Genomic DNA, 22,850 nt, shown 5'->3' on the forward strand with positions numbered 1-22,850 from the left:
CCCTCCCCACTAAGCGGCGGGGATCCTCGCGGGGGCGCCTCACCGTGGGCGACAGGGACCGGCGAGGGAAGGACGCGCTGGCGGGGCTGCGTGCAAAAACTTTCCGTCCTCGAGCGCAACTCTGCGGGGAAGACCATCCTTCCCACGGCCCCAAGTCGCGCCTCTCTCAGGCCATCCCCGACCCCTGCCCGCACGCTCAGCCCCTGCGACCCCGGCTCGCGGGTGCCGGCGGTGGCCACGGCGCCGTAGCATCCCAGGGCCGGCGCTGCAGCCTCGGGTCCCGGCGCGCGGCCCCGCCCCCGGCGGCGGGCGTGCGGGCGCCGGGCGTGCGGGCGCCGGGCCTCGGGGCGTCTCTCTGGTGCCCCTGGCGGCGGCGGAGGACGCCGAGAGCCGAGCCGAGCCGGGCCGGGCGCTGAACGCCGGCTCCTCCTCCTCGCTCTCTCCTCCTCCTCTGCCTCCCTCTCTCCCTCCCTCCCCCTTTCAGAACACTCAATGTCGGAACGTTCCGAAGATGACGTCGGAGCGTTCTCGAATCCCGTGTCTCTCGGCTGCTGCTGCCGAAGGAACAGGGAAAAAGCAACAAGAAGGAAGAGCAATGGCGACACTGGATCGCAAAGTGCCCAGTCCGGAGGCGTTTCTGGGCAAACCCTGGTCCTCCTGGATCGACGCCGCCAAATTACACTGCTCCGACAGTAAGAACCCCACCGCCTCCTCCTCCTTTTATTACCCTGTAACCTTTCCATTCACCTAGAGCCACTGGGAAAAAGTGTGTGTGTGGAGAGAGAGTGGCCCCCGGTGTCCTCCATGCTTCTCCCTCTCTCTAAATAAATACACACAGAGACAGATCATCAATGCACAGAGAGAGGCCCTGCTGCCAGGGCTGTCTGTCTGTCTGTCTGTGCCCGCTCCCCGTGGCAGCCCGCGGGGTGGGCTTTCACAGCCCCACGGTGTATCCGTTCAAAAGGCTACTCTGTTGCTGCTTGCATAGTTTTTTTGGTACCTATCTGGGCCAGGTAGATGGAAATACGGACTTGGGAGAAAATGTTGCATTGTCAATTTTTGAAAGATTTTCATATCCAGTATTTATATCGATCTGTTTGCAAATAAACACTCTCCCTCCCCCCCCTTGACTTTGGCTCCCCCCCCCCCTTTTTTCTCTTTTTGTCCTTATTTTCTTTTTTCCTTTTCTTTTTCATCTGCAGATGTAGATTTAGAAGAGGCTGGAAAAGAGGGTGGAAAAAGCAGGGAGGTTATGAGGCTTAATAAAGAAGGTAAGTGGAGCTACTGGCATCTTAGTGTTAGCATGTGTGGCAGAATCTTCACAGGATTTCGACTATAATGTGAATTGTTCTGCTGGGTACAGAGTGACTAAGGCTTGTCAAAAATTGAGCACGCCCAGGTGACTACTGCTTCGTGTTAACTTCTTTCAAAGTATAAATACAACTGGGGGGTAGAGGCGGGGAGGTTGTTGACGGCAGAAGTTTCCTGCACTTCAGCTGGAGTCCACATTTGGACCTTCTGGTGCATATCTGCCATTCGCCTTTGGAGCATCATTGCCAAATGGTGCGGGGTGGAAATCGCTGAAATGAGGAGCGGGGCTCCCTTCCCAAGCACCCCAGCCTTCCTCGTGGGTAAATACACAACAATTTAATGAATCCGATGTGGTCAATCATCCCAGCAGCTACTTCTCCACTCTCCCCTGAAAGCCATGGTACGTGGCAAACCTTCGCAGCAAGTTACGTTTGGCACACTTTGTGTTTGGTCACAGATTGTTATGTGGTGAGCAGGGTTAGGGGCATCTGTGTGTGCCGCCCCCAGCCGGTCACCCATCTCTGCTTCCCCAGCGTGGAATGGAAATACAGTACCTGAAATGGGACACAGTGAGTAGCTAGGTCATCCCAGACGGAGGCAGGCGAGTGAAGCCACAGCCTACTGGAACTGGGCATCAAACACACATGGTCGTCATAAATAAATCATAGCCTATTCGCGTTTGCAAGCCTGCCATATGTAACTCTGACCTGTGGGCTTCACGTGGAGCAACTCCAGAGGCCACTTTCTGCTGAACAAATGGATGGGTTCATTTGAATTGTGATTTACTAACTGGTGTCTTGTAAACGTGGTTGGCTGAAATTGGGGGTGGGAGGAGGTGCAGGGGGGCAGAAGAGGTTGGCAGGAAGTGTTGAAAGAGTTCAGCCATAACTAGGCCATAGGAGCCTGGCTCATCCAAAATGAATGGAGAAAAGGCCATTAGACACAAAAGAACGGTCTCCCTCATAAACCGCGGTGTCACCCTGGTAGGCAGCTGAAACCTGCTTGGAAAGATGGAACTCATTTTGTGGATCACACCTCAGACAGTCAGTTTTCTGTGCCCAATCATTTCCTGACCATCCAGTGAGAGGAGAATTTGTGCTTCAGAAAAAATGACATGGAGGTTCAAATGCTTGCATATTCAAGGACAGCGCTCTAGCGTAATGTTTCTGCTAATTAAGCACTTTGATTGGGAACGAAACCTTATTCTAAAGATGTTTGCTTCTAAATATCTTAGTGTGATCTTGACATGTGTCTTTCGGATGCACGAGGGAATGATGTCAAGTGGCCTTCTTACAAGTGGCAGCTTACTTGTGCTCAATGTCCATGTGTGTTGGCATTGGAAAGTATCACTGGAGGTTGTTTTTCTTCACAAAGTCTTAACATCTTTAAAAGCTTACGGGACTCAGTTATCAGACCGCTGGCAATGAAAAGGTTTCCACGAAAGAAGATGAAGTTGTGAAAACCTTTAAAGTTGAATAAAGGTCATGGTATGGCCCAGAATTGGCACCTCTCAGGCCTGCGTGATAGATTATGACTATAACACACAAAACTCATATTCTGCACCCTTCTCTGGGCTTCTGTTTCAAAAAACTCTCATTCTCAGATTCTCTTTGCCTCACGAGAAATAGATTCTATTAACGAAAAAAAAAAATGTAAAGCTCTCCTTTCCTCAGAAGTCACAAGTGGTACATCCTGCTTATTATATCCTTTTGCTGTAAAGGTACAAAGATTTAGCTCCTAATGATATGCATTTGCATTAAGGACCCCCACTGTTCAGTGTAACATGCAATTGCTGAGTTCACCAAATAGCCATGGATGGGCTGAAATCTCTTTGTTCGTGGGCCTGGTGGAGCAGGTCTGGGTTAGCAATTCCTGAGTTCTTCCTGGCATGTGCACACAGTTTTCTTTATGGATAGCGTATACAGGTATGAACTATATATCTCTTCCTCATGGTGAGGAGTTTAAAGGTTGAGCTGAGACTTGGTGTCAGGGTGTTTGGTTGCCAAAGTCCCCAGAAACACTGGTTGCCTTAGTCTTGCTGTTGGCCTTGTTGGAGTAATCGTGTGGGAGGTCTCAGGATGAATATGTGGTTGTGGATGGATCTCTGCAGGGCAAAACGTGGCCTAGGTGTTTCTCCGTATGTGAGCATACATAGACTGACCAGGATGTCATCAATAGTAAGCAGGTCTTGAGATTTGTGCTTTAATAGCAATGAATAGATAAAGTTTAGGAATTCCAATTAAGAAATGAAGGTATATGATCCAGATTTTGATTTTTTTTTTTATTGTGGTAAAATAAACATAACATAACATTTTCCATTTTAAAGTCTACAATTCAGTGATACTAAGTACATTCACAGTGTTGTACAACCCTCAGCACTGTCCATTTCCTGAACTTTTTCATCATCTCAACCAGAAACCCTGTCTCCATTGTATAACAATTTCCCAGTCCCCCTCCCCCAGGGCCGAGCCCTGGAAACCTCTATTCTACTTTCTGTCTCTATGAAGTTGCCTATTCTAGATACTATATATTTGCAATATGTGTCCCTTTGTGTCCAACTTCTTTCACTTAGCATCATGTTTTCATTATTCATCCGTGTGGCAGCGGGTATCAGAATTTCATTCCTTTTTATGACTGAATAATATTCCATTGTATGTACATGCCATGTTTTGTTTATCCGTCGTCTGTTGATGGACATTTGGCTTGTTTCCACCTTTTGACTATCGTGAATAATGCTGCTGTGAACATTGTGATATGATATTTTTTATAGACTAAGCTCAGGGAACAAAATTAGGCTGGGAAAGTGAAAAAATAATCATTTTACCTTCTGCCTCCATCTGGCCACAGCTTCAGAAGATACAGGAAGGCTTGCAGACTTTTGAACAACCTGATTATTGTAAGATAATTCCTTCTGCGTTTCTTGAACCTTTTTCTACTTCAATTGTCCACCTATATCAGTATGAAATGTTAACTGAATACTTTGAAATTTCTGTAGTAAAGTCTTCACATTCATGTTATTATTTTGTCCAAAGTAAACTAAAATTACAGTCAAGAGGAATTTGGCAAATACTTTTGAACCTTGCCAGGTCATCACCTGGGTTCAGAAGGTGTTGTTAATTCCGTGCTTGTGTGTGGTCATGTGGGGTTATATTGAGGGCAGCCTGAAGCGGTGAAGGGAGCAGGAGAGAGGACTTTAAGTCCGCTTCCTAATCCCGTATATGACCTTGGGAACATCACTTCCCTTGTCTGGGCCTGTTTTCTTTCTTGTAAAGTAAGGGAGTGGATTAAAAGTCTCCTGAGGTCCCTTTGAGACCTCTGAACCTAAGTTTCTCTGTTGAATGTACCTACATTTGAGATGCAGTCATACTAGACGGGCTGTTTTTTGAAGAAACTTAAAAAAAAAAAAAAGCAAACCCTCACATTAAAAATATCTTACACTACTACATCCTGGGTTTATTTTCTCCTTTTATAATCTCTTGGTGGCAAACCTCACTGCATCTCGTACACAAGCATATTGTGCTGCAAATAGTTTGTGAATGGTATGTGGCCTTTAGGACTCTGAGAAAACTGAGGGTCTTAGTCCAAAGCCCAGGGGGATGTGTTCCCCGTAGTGGAGAGGGGGTTGACCTCAGTCAGCTTGGATCCATCAAGCACTGCGATTTCCTAAGAGGAGGGGTCCCAGAAACCTGATCAGCCTAATCTAATATGTGAGCTGCCATTATGATAGAAAATTCCAAGGAAGGCCATTCATCTAGCTAACCTTTTAAAATAATTTTCTCACTCCAGCTTCATAGATTTATTGGAAGACTTTTTTCAAGCTAATTGGGGAAAAGCTGTGTGATTTAGAAAGATGTCTCCCTTTTCTAATTGCCTCACCTGAACTTTTTTTTTGAAGAACGGTCAATTCATAAATAAGGACCAGGTGCGTATAGCTCGTTAAGTGTCCTGGACTATACAAGTTCGGAGATAATAACAGGGTTGTTGTGAGGATTTACTGAGATAATACAAAGGGCTTAGCACAAAGTAAGCGCTTAATATGTGCCTTTATTATTTTTTAGATGTTATTAGGATTATCATCATCATGTATTAATGAAGCTAGTTCTAGAAAATTTTATTGTTATAACTAACGAGGATTTTTAACTAATCAGTGATGAACAGAAAAGATATACTCAATCAGAAATTTCATTTTTAGCGTAAACCATGTTATAATTTTATAAAGCTAAGGATTTTTTAAAAACTGATTTCTGTGCTATCCATGCTTTTAATGGAGTACAGCTGATATGTAGTCGTTGATAACTTTTATCAAGAGCTAGAGAAAAATACTTTGGCATTTTGGGGTTTATGGCTGAGAAAGGTTTACGAAGTTCTTTCTGGGCACCAGGAGGTCTAAAAAATAATTTTTAAAATAATCGATCAGTTGTTTAATCTGATCAGTGAAGATAGAAAGTCCTCAATGGATCATTGTTTGGGTCTTTTGGAAGCCTACCCTCATTACTTCGGGCATTTGTCTGTGTGTCAGTGTTCCCAGGTGTTTCGATTTGATGTAGGTAAACTTGTGGAATGCTTCCAATTTGAAAACTGTTCAGGGGCCAGTAAGATCTTGCTGTGACTGTGAGAGTTTGCTGTTCTCCTGAGACGCTGGTGGAGTCAGGCTGGACCACAGGAGGAAGCACGGAACATGGGAATGTGTTCAACTCAAGTCTAGGAGTCTTGCGTTTATGGCTGGATGGGAGCAAATCGGAGAAAAGATGGCAACTGACCTGGTAAGAATGGAGGGTTCTTAGAATCCAAGCCAGGGAAGCCAGCGACAATTGGTGGTGATTTCTAGTAAACTGTGGACAGTTCCCCTTTTTCATCATACAGACAACTCCATTACCTATGCTAATAGGTGATAGGAAGACACCAAGTCCACAGATTATATCGATAAACCTCATCTTCGCCATTCATTTCAACTTCTTTCTCCATTAAGCCTACCTTCCTCCCCTTTTGCTAATGAGCAGCAACATTTGTTCACTTTGGCGCTTCGTTATCATCTCTCTTCTCTTGCCCAGTGCTTGGGATGAAAGGACATGAGAGACAGAGTGGCCTCAAGGTGGTAGGGAGGAAAGATGAAAAGGAGGAGAAGGGCTTGGAGAATGAATCAGCTTCACAGCTGCATCCAGCCGATGGAGGAGGGGGAGTGCCAGAACCAAGACGGCAAAGCCGAGGGAGGGGATTTCCAGCACCATCTAGTTTTGAAAATACAAAGCCTCTAAAATGACTATCTCTTTATATATACAAGTATTTCCATGTGCCTGGGTTCTCATGTGGAGAAAATGTGGCTCTGGCTCCTTCCAGAAGGCACGGTTACCCTGTGCTGGGTTCTCATCATATGTCAGTCTACAAGAATGATGCTTTTATCTCTGGAAGATGTAGACTATTTCCCTCTCTCTCTTTCTATCTCATTTAAATGCTTCTTATTTTTTTAAAAATAATGTTCACGTGTTACAAAGTTGAGAAGGGTATACAGTGAAAAGAAAGTCTCCCTTTTACCCTTGTCCCCAGTTGCTTGTGTATCTTTCCCAAGATAGTCTATGTGCATCCAAGTAGATACATAGATAGTTTTTCCTGCCTGCTTTCCCCACATGGCTGATAGCATCCTATAAGTATTGCCTAGTGTCTTGCCCTTTCCATTTATCTTAGGGAGTGGTCCACATCAGTTCATGAGGAGCTACTGCAGCGTCTTTTTGGTGCCTGCTTAGTGGGAGGATGGTTTAAGCCTCTGGGTGTCTTGCTTAGTTTTTAATACAACCTCCTGCTTTCTTGGCCTCCGTCGTGCATTTGAGACTGACAGTGGGACAGCACTGGGCTAGGCCTGGGGGGACAGCAGTGAAAAAGCTCAGCCCTTGCATTGTGGCGCTCCCATCCTAGCAGCCAAGGCAGACATTAAGAAAGTTGTGGCGACTGTGGTGAGTGTTCTGAAAGGGAAAATTGGGGTACTGTTGGAAAGCATGACAGGGGGCCTAATTTAGGTTAGGGGATCAGTGAACGCCTCCCTGAGGAAATCTTATTTATGCCAAAACCTGGAGAATGAATGGAAGTTATCCATATGCAGGGCTGGGTGGGACGGAGTTAAAGGAAACAACATGTGTGGAGGCCCAAAGTGAGAGAATATAGAATGTTCTGGAAACTAAAAAGTCTGTTGCTGGTGTGACGATAGCAAAGCAGAGAGTGGTCTAAAGTTTCTCAGCAGGAACACTACTTCTTTGTGGTGGGGGACTGTCCTGTGTGTTGCAGAATGTTTCACAGCATCCCTGGCCTCTATCACTAGATTCCAGTGACACCTACCCCTCCCTTGAATTGAAAAAACCAAAAATGTCTCCAGACATTGCCCAAGGTCCTGGGGATGGGGTGGCGGAGTACCAAGTCACCCTGATAGAGAATCACCGGTGTAAGGTGAGGCTGGAAAGGTAAGAACACAAGAAAAATAGACTCAACAATATTCTGCTACCATCTTTCCATGTCTTAGGCCTAAGTTCCCGGTGAGGCGGCCTAAGTTCCCGGTGAGGCAGCCTTACTGAATACTTAGCAGGCAAGCATGGAGCTGTGACTGTCCCCCGCACGGTGCGACCTTTGGGAGCATCTAAAGAGAGAAGACTCCGTCCCTCCCAGAGTTCTCCCCCAAAGGTTTCCGAGACGACCCCTCCAAACCTTTGCGTCCATTCTGTAGTAAACGGTGATGGCACTGAGATTCAGGTTCTAATTCTGGGTGGCCCAGCCCTCCCTCACTGCGGGTGGAGGAGACCCCAGGGCGCCGATTCAGATAATGATGGCATTTATTGTACGGGGGTCCCTGATGTCAAAAGCGTCACGGTGAAGCATTAAGGATTTCAGTTTATATTTAAAGTCAGGCTGGAAATACAACTGGCGTTCTGTGCAGTTGATTACCCGTGGGATTTGTCTGAAATGGGGATCCACATGATGGAGAGCAAAGCGGCTGGTTTCAGGATTTCCACATTAAGGATTAGAAAATAGGAAGGGCAGAGGAGGATTGGATTCCTAAGGGCTCTGGCCCATGTGCCAAGTGGTCTGTGGCATTATTTAGGCCTGGAAGGCCATGTTCACTCTAGCCAGTGGCTCACAGAGGCCTGCTGTCTCCGCTTCAGAAGTGATTTAGGGAAGTTAGGCAGATTTGGGTTTTGCCTGGCTTTCTGTGTACATCGTGTTTATATCCTTCGGGCTAAGCTTTCATTCATGACGCTTTGTTTCATTCATGACATCCTTTGGAAGTAGACATAAAATGGTAGCAGCAGACACAGGGAGACCCTGTCCTAATCAAATCCCTTTTATCCAAGGACCCCATCCTCTGAGGTGGCCCAGTGTTCATGTCTGGAAACTAGGATCATTTAGTGACTGCAATAGAAGTGACATCACCAAGATAGTGACATAGGTCATTCCTGACTTTGCCCCTCCTCACAAGAACAACTACCAACTATTCATGGACAAGACACCACTGGAGAAAATCCTAGAGCACAGGGGTGAGGCTGAAGCACAGCCCCGCGCCACAGAGAGCAAGACAGATGGCTTTAGAAGGGTCAGAGGAGCAGCTACACGTGACTGGGTGCCCCTCCCCCAGGCCAGCAGCACCTTGAGGAGAGGCTGCCCCTCTCCGTGCAGGGACATCCACACCCACCCCCCAGTGTTGTGGGTCACTCCTTGGGAGCCCCGACGTCAGTCTTGCCTCGCGGGGACCATGGGGGAATCTCCAGGGCTTGACCACTGGGAGTCCAGTCGTGACCGCAGCAATCAAAGGTAGCTCTGGTGGAGAGGGAGAGGGTTGGCCAGTGGGTTGACCTTTTTCCGAATTGTAGAAACTGAATGTCAAGGACTGACTTCCGTGTGTCTCTCTTCTCCTAAAATTCTTGGTGCGATGTTCTGCAGAGGTTGGGCTCCCAGCTAATGCTGGTTGGCTGGCTCTCTCTTACTCTCTCCTGTGGCAGAGCTCAGATTGGCCACATCAGCCAAATGGACTTGGATTTGGACCCTGAGGCACTTGAACTAATGATGAGAGCCTAGGAAAGCACTTCCTGCCAGTGAGCTGAGGCCGAGGACCTTTACTATGCCAGGGTTAGACTTGGCTACGCAGTTGCCTCTAAGTCAAGCTGGAATTCCACTGTGGGGAAAGCTTGTGTTTTTATGCGGATGCTTTATCTTTGTACCTGTGGTTTCATAACACAATTCTGCTTGCCAATTTCAGGGATCAGGTGCTTAAAGAAAAAAGGAAACCAAGTAAATACTCTCTAGGGCAGGACAGAGTAACATCAGGAAGATAAAAGTGACGCAGTGACGGGCTCCTTGAACATAGAAGCAGTTATCAGTGTACCTGTTCTGTGACGCCAGTTGTGGTTCTCTGAACGTTAACAGTTCAAGGACACCTTTGGCCGGGGGTTCGTGGGAGCAGGGGAGCTCTGTGACCCTGCCGCAATACACCAATAGGTCATGGAGTCCTGGGTTGGGGGTGGAGAGACAGGGCATCCAAACTGATGACACTAACCAGGGTATGGAAGATGGTTGAGACACTTTCCTAGTTTGGTCGTATCAGACCTAGCTCTTTTTCAGAGCATAGTGGCCACAAAAAGACAAATACGGTATGATTTCACTTATATGAGGTTCCTAGAGGAGTTATATTCATTGAGACAGAGAGTAGAATGGGGGTTGCCAGGCACTGCGGGAGTGGGGAAGTGGAGAATTTGTGTTTAATGGGTACAGAGTTCCAGCTGGGAAAGATGAAAAAGTTCTGGAGATAGATGGTGGTGACAGTGAACTGAACATGTAAAAATGGCTAAAACGGTAAATTTTATGTTATGTATATTTTATCACAAAAGTGCATTGGCACTGCAGACTTAGAAGCTGCATGGAGCATTATTTAAATCTGGACTCAACCACTTAGTAGCTGTGTAGTAAGATAACTTTTCTGAGCCTCCATTTCCTCATTTTCAGAATAGGACTAATAGCAGCTCTCAGGGTTGATGTGAAAACACGAGATACTATGTGGCATACAGTAGGTACTCAATAATGTAAGCTTCTCTTACGATGACTGTCACTTTTACCAGGCACTTGGGTCCTCTTCCTTGCCTTAGCCGAGCTGCCGCTTCCAGGGGACAGATGGCATCCTTACTGCTCCAGGAGTGTGCCTTGACTCACTAGGCATCTTTGGTCCATATTTTGTCCCTCATGCTTTAAGGATGCCGGGAATATAAACAAGAAGAGTTGGACCCATGTCCCTATGCTGTGAGTTTTCAAGGGCAAGTCAGTTTCAGTTTTTCCAAAGTGTGGTCATTTGGGGGACCCTGTGTTGAAATCACCTAGGTACTTAGCATCCCAGGCTGCGGTGACACTGAATCAGAAGCACTCAGAGTGGAAGACAAGAATGTGCATTTTAACAGGCTCCCTAGGTGGCTCTGATGTTTACTGAACTTTGGTTACAGGAAGTGGCTCTCGACCCTGCCCACCTTGGGAATCCTTTGTGAAGCTCTTTAAAGGCCGAGGCACCAGGACCACTCCCAGACACTTGGATTCCGTAGGTCCAGTTTAAGGGGTTCTGGGGAGCTGCTTATATGTTTTTAAAAATTTCTTCTTCTTATTTTTATTATTATTATGTGTTTTTAAAAATAGCAATCCTAGCTGCCGTTTACTGGGCATTGAGTAGGTGCCAGACATGGAGCTAAATGTGCATTTTTCTCATTTAACCCTCATGACACTCTATAAGGCAATTCCTGTATCAACCTCATTTTAGAGATTAGGAAACTGAGGCTCAGCGAGGTTAAGTGATTTACCCAAGGTGATATAGCAGGGAAGGAGAAGAGCTGGGATTTGAACCCAGAGGCAGGCTGATTCCAGAGGCAGTACTCTTAAGCACCGTGTCATAATGTTGCCCTAGGAGCAGGGCTAGGCCTAAGGTGAGGCCGGCGGGGCACCGAGAACACACATTTAAAGATGCACACACAGGCTCCTGCAAATGCAGAGCGAGGGCCTCCTTAAATGCTGCACCCTGAGCGCCTCACTCACCTCACCCAGCCCTGCCTCAAAGAGCATATTCTTTAAGCAACATGGTTATAGTTTTCTTCCCCCTCATGTGTGTAAGCCTGTGGCCTGCTGGTGGGGCCCCAGGTCTCCCCCTCAGTGAAATGCTTTCTCATCCCAAGGCCCCAGCGCTGGGGCCTCTGTGGTCAGAGCCCTGGCCTCAGGGAAATCTCAGGAGCTGACTTAAACTGTTCCTTTTTGGGAGAAGGTGTTAGCAGAGATGGTTGCCAAGCAACTCCAGGGGCATCTATCTACAGTGATGATTTCTCTTTTTTTTCCCCTTTTTGAACATCTTCTAGGCCGCTTTTTAGTTTCCCTCTTGGCAGTGGGATTGTTAGTGATTTCATGAAGGGTGTGCTCCTTTGGATGATGGAACGGAGATTCCTTTTCAGTACCCTCCAGTTAGAGGTGACCTATTGATGGGCAATACGCCTGCTAAGTGGGTGTGAAAGACCTTTGCCTTCTTCAGCCACAGAGATACCCTAGTTGTGACTGGCTCTGAGGGGCAGTGACAAAGAAGAGTCTGTGACTGGACTTGCTGAGAGAGGCACAGAATGCATCTCCCACATGAGGATAGGGCGACGTGGTGATGTTCAGGTCCGTGACTCTGGATTTCACCTACTCCCCATTAACTAGGGTACTTAGCATTTTGTACGTGGGGACCTGGCTGATCCTCAGGGAACTGGATGAAGATCTCCCCCTCTCTCTCTCTCTCTCTCTCTCTCCCCCTCTCCCTCTCCCTCTCTCTCTCTCTCTCTCTCTCCCCCTCCCCCTCCCCCCCCTCCCTCTCTCTCACTCAGTGGTTTTAGAGACCAGGGGAGCCCTCGACATGTGTTTCCTCTTCAGCGCCGTCCCTCCTACTCAGTTCCCTCATCAGTGTGGGGTTTCAGGTGACCTTTGATGGGCCCTAGTCACTTGGTCTGCTGGCCGGTGTTTTGATCCTCCTGAAGAGGCCCAGAGCTCGTGGGCTGGAACACCTTTCCCACGTGACGGAATCTGCCGCAGACCGTCCGGAAGAAAGGGGAGCATTGGGAAAGTGAAACCGGTCACGTTTGGGTGAGGTTGGCTCCATTCGGCCCACCCACCAATGACAGCCCTGTAAGCCTCGTCCCCAGACTCCAGGCTTCTGTTCCTTGGCACTACACCCTTGACCTTGACCGTTGTGTACTTCCTCACCGTCTTTTGCAGAAGCAGGGCAAATGGACTCAAATGAGTCCTGCCACTTTCAGAGGCTCAGACCAAACACGTAATGGCAGAAGACCTTTGAAAAGAGAGATGGCTCTGTTTTGTGCAAACCCAATATAGAATAATCCAGCCTTGGACCGATGAGGGGGCTGTTTGCTTTCCAAATGAAATTATTGGGGATTTCATTAGATAGTAGACTGCCCTTGAGCTTTTTGAACACCTTATTTTCTTTTCCAAAGTTTTGGTGATGCCCACTTTTATGCCTCTCCTGCCAGCCCCTCCCAGCTCCCCCCCTCCCTCCAGGGTTTGCTCTGTGGCAGCCCACCCTTCTCCTTGCTCACCCCTCTGGCATACTGCATTGGACAGCCCCTCACAGGTATCCCTACTGCACCCCCAGACCCCCCCAGACCCAGCGCAAGTGCAGAGCCTTCTTTGTATCTTCCCTTAGCCGCTAGCTCGAGAGAGACCCTCCCTCCCTCCCTCCTCCCCTTCCTCCCTCCTCCCCTCCCCCTCTCCTCCCCTCCCCCTCTCCCTCCTCCCCTCCCCCTCTCCTCCCCTCCCCCTCTCCCTCCTCCCCTCCCCCTCTCCTCCCCTCCCCCTCTCCCTCCTCCCCTCCCCCTCTCCCCGTAGGAGCAGTCCTCTGCCTCTCTCCCATCCCTCCTGGCCCTGAGCCCCCATCCCAGGCTAGCCCGCCTCATAGCCAACCTAGGTTTTTTATAATAGCTGCTTAATTGGCCTCCCTGTCTCCGTCTTCCCAGCATACCAATTCAAAATTAATCGCCCGAAAAGTCACATTTTATCAGGTTGTTCCTGGAGTGAAAACCCATCATCACTTCCCCATTGACCACAGTTAACGCGGTGTTCCAGGTCCCCTGTGCCTCAGTCCCTTCAAATCCTGACAGGCGGTTTGCCCCTTACGAGCCCCGTGCCCGTCTTTGGTCTTTGCCTTCCTCTCGTTCTGTGGGGCCCAAGCCCCAAACCCTCTGCGGGAGCTTCCCCAGCTTCTCAGGCTGCACAGCCCGTACCTCCTGTGGACCCCATGCTGCTGGCCGTACCCATCATGCACTTCGGCCCCTACATCGTACACTTCCTGGCCATTCCATTGCTCACCTGATGTATTACTTTCACAACTGTGTTATAATCTTGTGGATTTAGGGGGAAGGGAGGAGGGACCACATCATCCCTTTTTCTTTCCTGAGTTATTTTCAGCTAATAAGAGTGTTACAATTCAGCTAGACATCCAGTTTGGTTTTCAGGTACGTGTCTTGCGAGACCTGTATTTTTATTTCTTTTTTTTTTCTTTTTAATGTGGTAAAATACAAATAACACAAAATTTACCGTCTTAACCCTTTTTAAGGCTACAGTTCAGGAGTGTTAAGTACATTTACATTGTCGTGCAACTAATCTCCAGAACTCTTTTCATCTCATAAAACTGAAACTCTATATCCTCTAAACAACTGTACGTTTATATTTTCGTTTTTAAAAGCAGTCTGGAGATGACCTGTGAGTTTCTTTGATTTAGCACCTGATTTTTTGAAGTTGTTGAGATTCTAAGAACTGGCAGGCCTCCTGAAGTTTCTGTTCAGGTGACTATTTGGAGCCACGATGCAAAAAGGCCCTGTTCAGCGTAGGGTGTTGCAGCCCCAGGATCCTCCGTGAGTTCCTACATCAGTGGTGAAGATGCAGTGCAAAAGCACTGTAGTTTGGGCCCAGCGTCACAGACACCTTTGAGCAGCCTGAAGTTTCTCGGTTCGGATTTGCTGATAAACCCAACCCCCTGCATTCTTGTTTCTTTTTTGCCCCACCATCTTAAGGTTAAAATTAAAAATTTTTCCATGCAAAAAAAAAGTTGAAATAGTAGTACCACGGTCATTCATATATGCACCCCTTAGAGTTAAAAATCAGTTCACATTTTATCTGATTTCTTATAAAGATATATATTTCTGTATCCTTTGAAGATCCGTTGTAGACATCATGCCACTTCACCTCTAAATATTTATCATTTTGACACATCTTGATTGTGTAACCTTGAGCTACTCACTGAAGTTCTCAGAGCCTCACCTTATATAAATATGTATGTGTGTTTTTGCTGAACCATTTGGAAGTAAGTTACAGACAGCATGACACTTCACCTCTAAATACTCCAGCATGCATCTCCTGAAGATAAAAGCATTCTCCAACATAATCATAATCATAATACCAGTATCACACTTAGAAAACTAGTGGTAATCCCCTAATAGCATCTACTATTCAGTTTGTATTCAAATACAAAAAGTTTATAGCTTCAAAAAGTTTATAGCTGCTTTTTTCCGTAGATGTTTTTTAAATATGTATCCAGGATCCCATCAAGGTTCATGCATTACATTTGGTTTTTATGTCTGTTTAGCCACTTTAAATCTAGAAGAGTGCCCCCATGGATGTGTGTGTATATATGTACAGATATATACAATATATGCATATGTATATGTTTCTGTATATACATATATAAAACATTGCTGTTTAAATTGCTTCCCATTCTGATCTGTCTGATCACTTCCTCGTGGTGTCATTTACCTTCTTTTTCTGTGCCCTGTTTTCCCTCCATCCTGGAAGTTAAGAGCTGAAGTCTCAGATTCAGGCTCGACGTTTTGGAAAGAATACGTCCAGGTGATTCTGAGGGCTTCGTTAAACATCTCATCAGGGGCACATGATGTCAGGGGTCCCATTATTAGGTATTGATCCCTTGGAAAGGTGGTGACCACCTCTCTACTGCAAAGATATGTTTTCCTTCTGCAGTTAGCACGCCATTCTGTGGGTGATGCTCTGGCACCAGGTGAGAACCCTGTTCTCCAAAAAGAAACCTCTTGGAATCATCTTAGCCTCCACTGATGGTCCTTGCTGGATCAGTTATTTCTTTGGGGGTCGTGGAATGGTCATTTTCAAATTCTGTCATTCTGGGAATTCCCTGGCAGTCCAACAGTTAGGACTCCTTGCTTTCACTGCCGAGGGCGCAGTTTCAATCCCTGGTTGGGGAACTAAGACCCCGCAAGCCACGTGGTGCAGCCAAAAAAAAAAAAAAAAAAGTTCTGTCATTCTGATCTACATTTACTGGCTGACATTCATCTACAAAGACCTCTTTCTCATCAACAGGGATGAACTATTAAGTTCCTCCTGAAAAGGCAGAGTTAACATTTCCCCCTCTAATTACCAATTTTCAGAGGAAAGAGTTGAACACCCGTGGTTTGAGCTAGGGAGGGCGAGGGTGAGGACTGGGCATATTTCAATAAGATGCATGTATAGTGTGCAAACCCATAATCAATGGGAAATTCTAGATAGCTAGAGTGAGCTTTGTATGCAAAGTTCGGAAGTAAAGTATGACCACATCTTGGTTGGCAGAGTATGAGTTTAAAAACGTTGAGAAACGTTTTCCCACAGGCTCAAGTGACCCTCTTCTTTAATTTGGGGAAGGAAGAAGATAATTACACTTAAAATAACCGCTCTCCCATCTTCCAGCAGGAGCCCAGCATTTAGCCTGGGACCGGTGAACTGCTGAAGTTAATGGCAAACCAGGATGAGTGATGCCCCTCAGGTTCTGAAGCTAGAGCAGTGCCTCCTGCGTCACCCATTCACTAGAAGGTGACCAGCCGCCCAGGCACTGTGTGGGGCGGCGTGCAGGATGCGCAGGTGCAGTAGCCCCGGGCCTGCCTTCCAGGAACTCAGGGCTGAAATGTGAAATTCGTTCACGTTGTTGTGAATGTGGCTTGAATGAGTGGGGCCCAGGGAAGGAAGAGGTTTCGGTCTGCTGCCTGCACGACCTTTGACCTGGGGGAAGGGGCTCTTTGCTTTGTGGGTCCATCTGGAGCCCAGGGAAGGGTGTATAATTGGAGCCAAGTTAATGTTTGCGGAATGAGTGAATGAATGAATGAATGAATGACCGCTTCATCATGGATGGCTAGGACTTGAACTAGGCCTAATGAGGGCTGTGAGTTCCCCCAGAAAGTCGCTTTTGGAAAAAGGAGTTAGGGTGAGTCCTGGATGTGCCATGAGTACTGAAGAGAAACAGTTTGTAATATATTCCAGTGGCACACCTACTCGATACTCCCAACACAATTTAGTTTTTTATGGTGTTTTGAGGAAACAGGTGCCTTTTTTGTCTGGTAATGTTTGTTGCTGTCTCTGTTCATTGTACTGGAAGGAGGGTCAGTGTCTCTCTCTCTTTCACACCCACACACATTTTTAGGTCTTAATGCTCTGGAAGTTAATATGGAAGTTCTTTTCTATCACAATCAATGTTGTGCTAGTAAATGCTTAACAACCCGCTCTCTATAAACAAATTTACTCATGTACGTGTATAGGTTTATTATACATTTTACTGATAAAAAGCTGTTTAGCATACAATTTATAAATCATTCAATATTTAATACTCTTTATGGTAAATTTCATATCATCAGTTGATTCTCACAGAAATCTTTTTTTTGTTGATTTTTGCCAAATTCTTATGCCCCCGGCTGAGCTAAGGTCAAAATTGACAAACAAGTGTCCATCTGACATAAGTGCTGGTTGATATTTTCATTTAAGTCCGTGGGGAAGATGAAAGTGAAAGAACAAAGATGTATGTGGGAACTTTGCTTGATTGTTGGTGACGAGTGACTTCCTTGATAAATTGGATAATAGTTCTCAAGTACTACCAAGAGAATATGGCCTCACTTTTGTGTGTTCTTCAAATACAGCTATCGACATGATATACTTTTTTTTCTTTTTTTTTAAATTGGAGTATAGCTGATTTACAGTGTTGTGTTAATTACTGCTGTACAGCAAAGTGACTCAGTTATACATATATATGCATTCGTTTTCATATTGTTTTTCATTATGGTTTATCACAGGATAGTGACTATAGTTCCCTGTGCTATATAGTAGGACCTTGTTGTTCACCCGTTCTATATATACCAGTTTGCATGTGCTAATCCCAAACTCCCAGTCCTTCGCTCTCCCACCCCCCTCCCCCATGGCAACCAACAGTGTATTCTCTATCGACATGATATACTTTTAAATTTGCCTTACTAAAGTTTTCTCCGTCACCTTCTTAAAACTAGGTAATCGAATAATAAATCAAGCCCTGATTTGTAGCATTTGATGATTCTGTGGTGTAAGCTCTCCTATCGCCACATTTCAAGCCATCAGTATGCTATCACTGAACTCAGAGTTGGGAAGAGATGCGCAGTAGAACACTTAACATAGGATTTCCTCCGTGCAGATAGAGCAGATGTAAAGAACTTCAAGAGCAGCAGTCGGCAAACTGTGGCCCATCAGTGCAATCCTTGTCAACTGGCTTTGAAATTAACGTTTTATTGGAACACAGCCACATTGAGTAATGTATGTATTGTCTCTGGTTGCTTTTGCACTCACCACCGTGGTAGAGTGGAGTGGCTGAGCAGAGACCCTCAGAACCTAGAATATTTACTACCTGGCCCTTTCTAGAAAAAGTTCTCAACCCCTGCTCAAAGCATAGAAAGTAGTAAAATGTAGCAAGCTAAACAGAAGTGGTAAGTTTTGAGTATTTATTCTATTTTTTAAATATAATACATTTAATTTTAGCTCATATAACTTTTAATCATTTCGTAATTGGCTCACCAAATTCCTGCGAATTTAATAATCTGCTCTTGTGAGCCTGTACAGGCCAGTCCCAGCTCACCACTGAAATGCTTTGAGGGGTTCAGCTTGTAGTGCCAAAAAACAAAGCTCTCACCATTAGGAAGAAGCAGCTGACAACAGCAGATTGGAGGGGGAGCCGCAGTGAGAGGGGCTGGAACTACTTGAAATTGTGGTCTAACTGTCCACAGAAATCAGAAGAAAGCGTTTTTGAGGTTAGTTTTCATATTTTTTTCCCCCTTCTTAGGGTCTGGGGTTTGTTTTGGTTTTTCAAATGAGTTTTCTTCAGAGCTAATTTAAAAACTCAATACAGCCTGCGTTTCTGACCAAATTTTGCATGCATCTGTCTCGAGCCCATTTAGGCCCCGACAGACGCCCGGCAGCTTTCAGAGCTCTCACAGATGTTCTGTGTCCCGAGAAAGGAGGACTTCCTGTTGCTGGCCGAGAGGGAGAGGCGAGGTGGTCCCAGCCGTGGCCTTGTGCAGGGGTTTTCCTTGCTACCACTTCCTGCCCGGGTGCCTTTGAATGGATTACAGATGGTTAGAAAAGACTTCTTGGCACAGCGAGAGGACCAGTCTCCAGTGCTTTGTGGGGAAGGATTTATAACAGGATGGTAGTTGATGCTGACCCAGAACGGGCCTGGCTGCCCGGCCTTCCTGGGGAAACCAGCTGCCTGTGGGTGGAGGGAAGGGCAGGGAGAAGGGGATGTTTACAATCATGTGGCACCTTTCATCCAGGGGGGTCTCAAATGGCCGCGTGTCCAAAGGTGTTAGGCCCCTGTGGAGGTGTGGTGCCCGGGGATTATGTACCGGGGTCGTGTTCTTGGTGTGTCAGGCTCTTATGGGAAGTATAATAAATCCTCATATCTTTTCAAAGTGAGGTAAAGGCAGGTGCAACTGTTGCCTTTTTTTTTTTTTTAAGTCACAGTATAGAGCACATTTAATTTTTACATGCTTTTTTTTTTTTTTTTTTTTTTTTTTTGGTCACGCAGCACGGCATGCATGATCTTAGTTCCCAGACCAGGGATTGAACCCGGGCCCCCGGGAGTGGAAGCGCAGAGGCCTAACCACTGGACCACCAGGGAATTCACATTTAATTTTTAAACTTTTAAAAATATACCTAACATAAAATTTACTATTTTAGCCATTTTAAAGTGTTCAATTCTGTGGCACGAAGTACGTACACATTGTTGTGCAGCTATCACCACTATCTATTTCCAGAAGTTTTTCAGCATCCCAAACAGAAACTCTGTATCCATTAAATCAGTGGTCCCCAACCTTTTTGGCACCAGGGACCGGTTTTGTGGAGACACGGTTGCGGGGTGGGGAGACGGTCCAGGCGGTATGCAAGCCGTGGAGAGCGATGGGGAGCGGCAGATGAAGCTCTGCTCGCTTGCCCGCCGCTCACCTCCTGCTCTGCAGCCCCATTCCTAACAGGCCTCGGACCAGTAGCAGTCTGCGGCCCGGGGGTCAGGGGCCCCCGCATTAAACGACTAACTCCCCATTCCCCCCTCTCCTCAGCCCTGTTAACCTCTCCCCTACCTTCTGTTTCTAAGAATTTGTCTGTTCTAGGTACCGCAGAGAAGTGGAATCATATGGTATTTGTGTTTTGCGACTGGCATATTTCACATAGCGTCATGTCCCCAGGGTTCATCCATATTGTAGCAGGCGTCAGAATTTCCTTCTTTTTATGGCTGAATAATATTTCATTGCATATATGTAGCACGATTTGTTTGTCCATTTTTCCGTTGATGGACACTGGGCTGTTTGCCCCTTTGGGCCATTGTGACTGGTGCTGCTCTGGACGTGGGTGTCGGATGGAGTCAGACGGAGGCCTGGAGAGAATCGGTGTGTCCGAGATGATTCCTCAGCCCTTCCGAGGTAACTCAGCTCAGGTGCATCTCTCCGTCAGAGCTGCCAGGAATGCGTGTGCAGGAGGCCCCGTGTAGGTGTGCCAGCCGAGGGGTCGGAGGAGCTGTGGCACCCTGTCAGCTGCGTCTGCCCAAGGCTGTTTTACTCTGCAGAGGAACCCTGCCAGGGCGGAAAATCTGAGAGGCCAGATTGCACGTGGCCACCACTGCTTTTGCTTCCTGGGCAAGAGGAGGCACTTTGCTGGGCAGAGGCTAGTGCAGAGGATTCCTGGGGTTGGGTCTCCCTCTGCCCGAAATCAGGACAACCTTGGGCAGTTGCAGGGGCAGGGCCTGGCGAGCTTCATGTGTGAGAGGGGGTAGGATGGTAAGGTCCCTGGGGCACAGAGCCAGCAAAGTGTGGTGGGAGAGGCGGGGAGAGGCTTGGGGCGGTGTCTGAGTCCATCCTGGCTGCTAGAACAAAATACCAGACTGGGTGGCTTATAACAACAGACATTCATTTCTCACAGCTCTGGAGGCCAGAAGTCCGAGATCAGGGTGCCAGCGTGGGTCAGGGTCTGGTGAGAGCCGTCTTCCCGTTTGCAGGCTTCCCACTGTGTCCTCACCTGGAGGAAGGGGCTGGGGAGCTCTGTGGGGTCTCCTATAAGAGCCCTAATCACATTTATGTGGGCTCCTCCCTCCTGAGCTAATCACCTCCCAGAGGCCCCATACCCAAAACTGTCCCACTGGGTGTTAGGATTCCAACATGTGAATCTGCGGGGTCACAAACATTCAGACCTTAGCCAGTCGGCCTCTGGGGGTGCGGTGTGGATGGCATGGGGGCTGGAGAGCAGGCTTGATGGCTCAGAGCCTAGAGCAAGACCACGGTGGAACTTCAGAGAACAAGGGAGGCTAGTCCAGAGACCTCGGGAGGGAGAAACAGGGCAAGTGCCTCGAGCAAAGTGGCCTAAAGCGAACGGCTGCATTCTTGCAGATCAAAGATGGTGGTGGAATTTTATTAATTTCCTTAGTAAAATTCTTCAGCACTGTTGCAGAGCCTCTGCTAAGGGTGTAGGACGGATACAGAACAGGGATTCTTACTTGTCATGTATGAAGCCCTCCAGTGGCGTGAAGAGTCGCAGAGGATGAGGGTGTATTTTGTTTGTGCCCTCTTTTCCTCAGGAAGGGTTCTGGGGCTTTCCTGAGAACCCCCTCAAAGATATGGCACTCCCTCCACCTTTCAAAGAAAAAGGTATTGATAGAAATTTACAGCTCGTGGGGGGAGACACGCACATGCCCAGATATAACCGTGGAGTGAGCTACATGGGACGGGGATCCAGGTAAGTGAGTGATGTGTGTGCTGCTTTAAGAGTTGAATTGTGGTTTTTGAGTTTGTGACACTTTTAAATCTCCTTTGAGGAAGAGTCCTCCCTGGGATGGGGCGGAAGCCTGGGGAGATGCCTTGGTAGTGGAACCACTTTAAAATCTAGCCCTACTGACATGATTTGTATACAGGCTTTTTACCTAGAGACAGACAGAGATACAGAGGGAGACAGATAACGTGGTGTCTGGATGAAGAAGCCACCTTTGAATCTCATGCCTGGGTTTAGTTGATGCTGGTAGAGGACCTTGTTGGTGGAGAAGGAAAAACAGACTTTGCAGGCAGATCTTAGATTACATCTTGACCTCACCACCTGCTGGCTGTGTGACTTTGGGCAAGTTAACCTCACCTCTCTGTGCCTCAGCTTGCTCATTTCAGGCTACAGTCTTGGTCCTAGGGAGGGTTAGGGGTAACTCAAGAGCTGGCACACGGTTGACAGTCAGGAAATAGCAGCTGTCACTGCTGCCTGGCAGAGGGGGCGGGTCTAAGGAGTCCGGCGGTTTCCACAGTTAGCTGCTGGGTTGTGCAGGAATTGTAAGGTGAGCAAAAATGGGCCAGAATTTGAGAGCGAAGGGAGGGAGGTATTGTGGGAAGGTAAGTTTGGAAGCTTCTAAGTGGAGAGATGGGTTAGGAGGAAGGCGGCAACAGGAAGGAGGAAGAACTGAAGTGTTTGGGGGCCGAGACCCGCTTTCTGCCTCTTTTGATAGCGACTTTCCTTCTCTCTGGGCGCCGACTTTATCTGGTCCCCCAGCTCACCCTGCCCACCAGGGCTCCTGGGGAGCGCGTGTACAGAGACTGGCGAGCCAGGAGGGGAGGCCCTGAGAGGGGCTCTTCTGCAGGCCGATGAGGGCAGGCCGCGTGGGTCCCGAGTGGGTCCGGAATGTTTGACAGCAGAAGTCCCACGTTTGTTCTGTGACTGCATATCCGGAAGCTTAGGGGTCAGTGCTACGCCTCTGGAGTGAGACCTGGGTTCGGTGCAGTCCTGGGAAGTCACGTCACCCCTCAGAGCCTCATTTTCCCATCTGTAAAATGGGATAATTACAGGAACCTCATAGGGTTGTTGGGAAGATTGAATGAAGGGAAATTGCAGCACTTAGCTCAACTCACAGCCCGTCATAAATGCTCAGTAAACCTCTCCTTCTGTTGCCACTGAGTATTCCCGAGAGTAGGGGCTGGGGGTCGTCGTTCAGAATGAGGCACATGCCTGGGCAGGGGGCTGTGTTCTGGATGCTGCTGGACTTCATAGCATAAGGAAACACCATCTAGAAATGGCCCTTGAACTGGGGCCCTAAGCAAGGAGCCGGCAGTGTGCAAACCTGACACATCTTTCAGAACATCACTTCTACTCCAAGATTGCTAGGGGAAAGTATTACTTTTTTATCATTATATTTCATAGGGGAAAAAAAACCCCTGCCAATTAAACTGCAGCCACTATAG

The 22,850-nt window shown here is 47.3% G+C and overlaps 2 protein-coding genes across 8 annotated transcripts in view; both read left to right on the forward strand.

The window, feature by feature from the left end:
• The window catches only part of LOC309632389 (uncharacterized protein), a 324,914-nt gene that overhangs the window by 60,079 nt on the left and 241,985 nt on the right, over window positions 1–22,850 (forward strand). The gene's annotated exons all lie outside the window — the stretch shown is intronic.
• ATXN7L1 (ataxin 7 like 1) overlaps window positions 485–22,850 on the forward strand; it is a 233,925-nt gene continuing 211,559 nt past the window's right edge. For all 7 annotated transcript variants that reach the window (XM_082399742.1, XM_082399744.1, XM_082399746.1 and 4 more), the window contains exons 1-2: window positions 485–692; window positions 1,203–1,271. In XM_082399742.1, coding sequence (XP_082255868.1) covers window positions 512–692; window positions 1,203–1,271 — 250 coding nt within the window. In that variant the 5' untranslated portion in view covers window positions 485–511. The remainder of the gene's footprint in view (window positions 693–1,202; window positions 1,272–22,850) is intronic.

Source organism: Balaenoptera borealis (genome assembly GCF_965194805.1).
Source record: "Balaenoptera borealis genome assembly, chromosome: 7".
Taxonomy (NCBI): domain Eukaryota; kingdom Metazoa; phylum Chordata; class Mammalia; order Artiodactyla; family Balaenopteridae; genus Balaenoptera; species Balaenoptera borealis.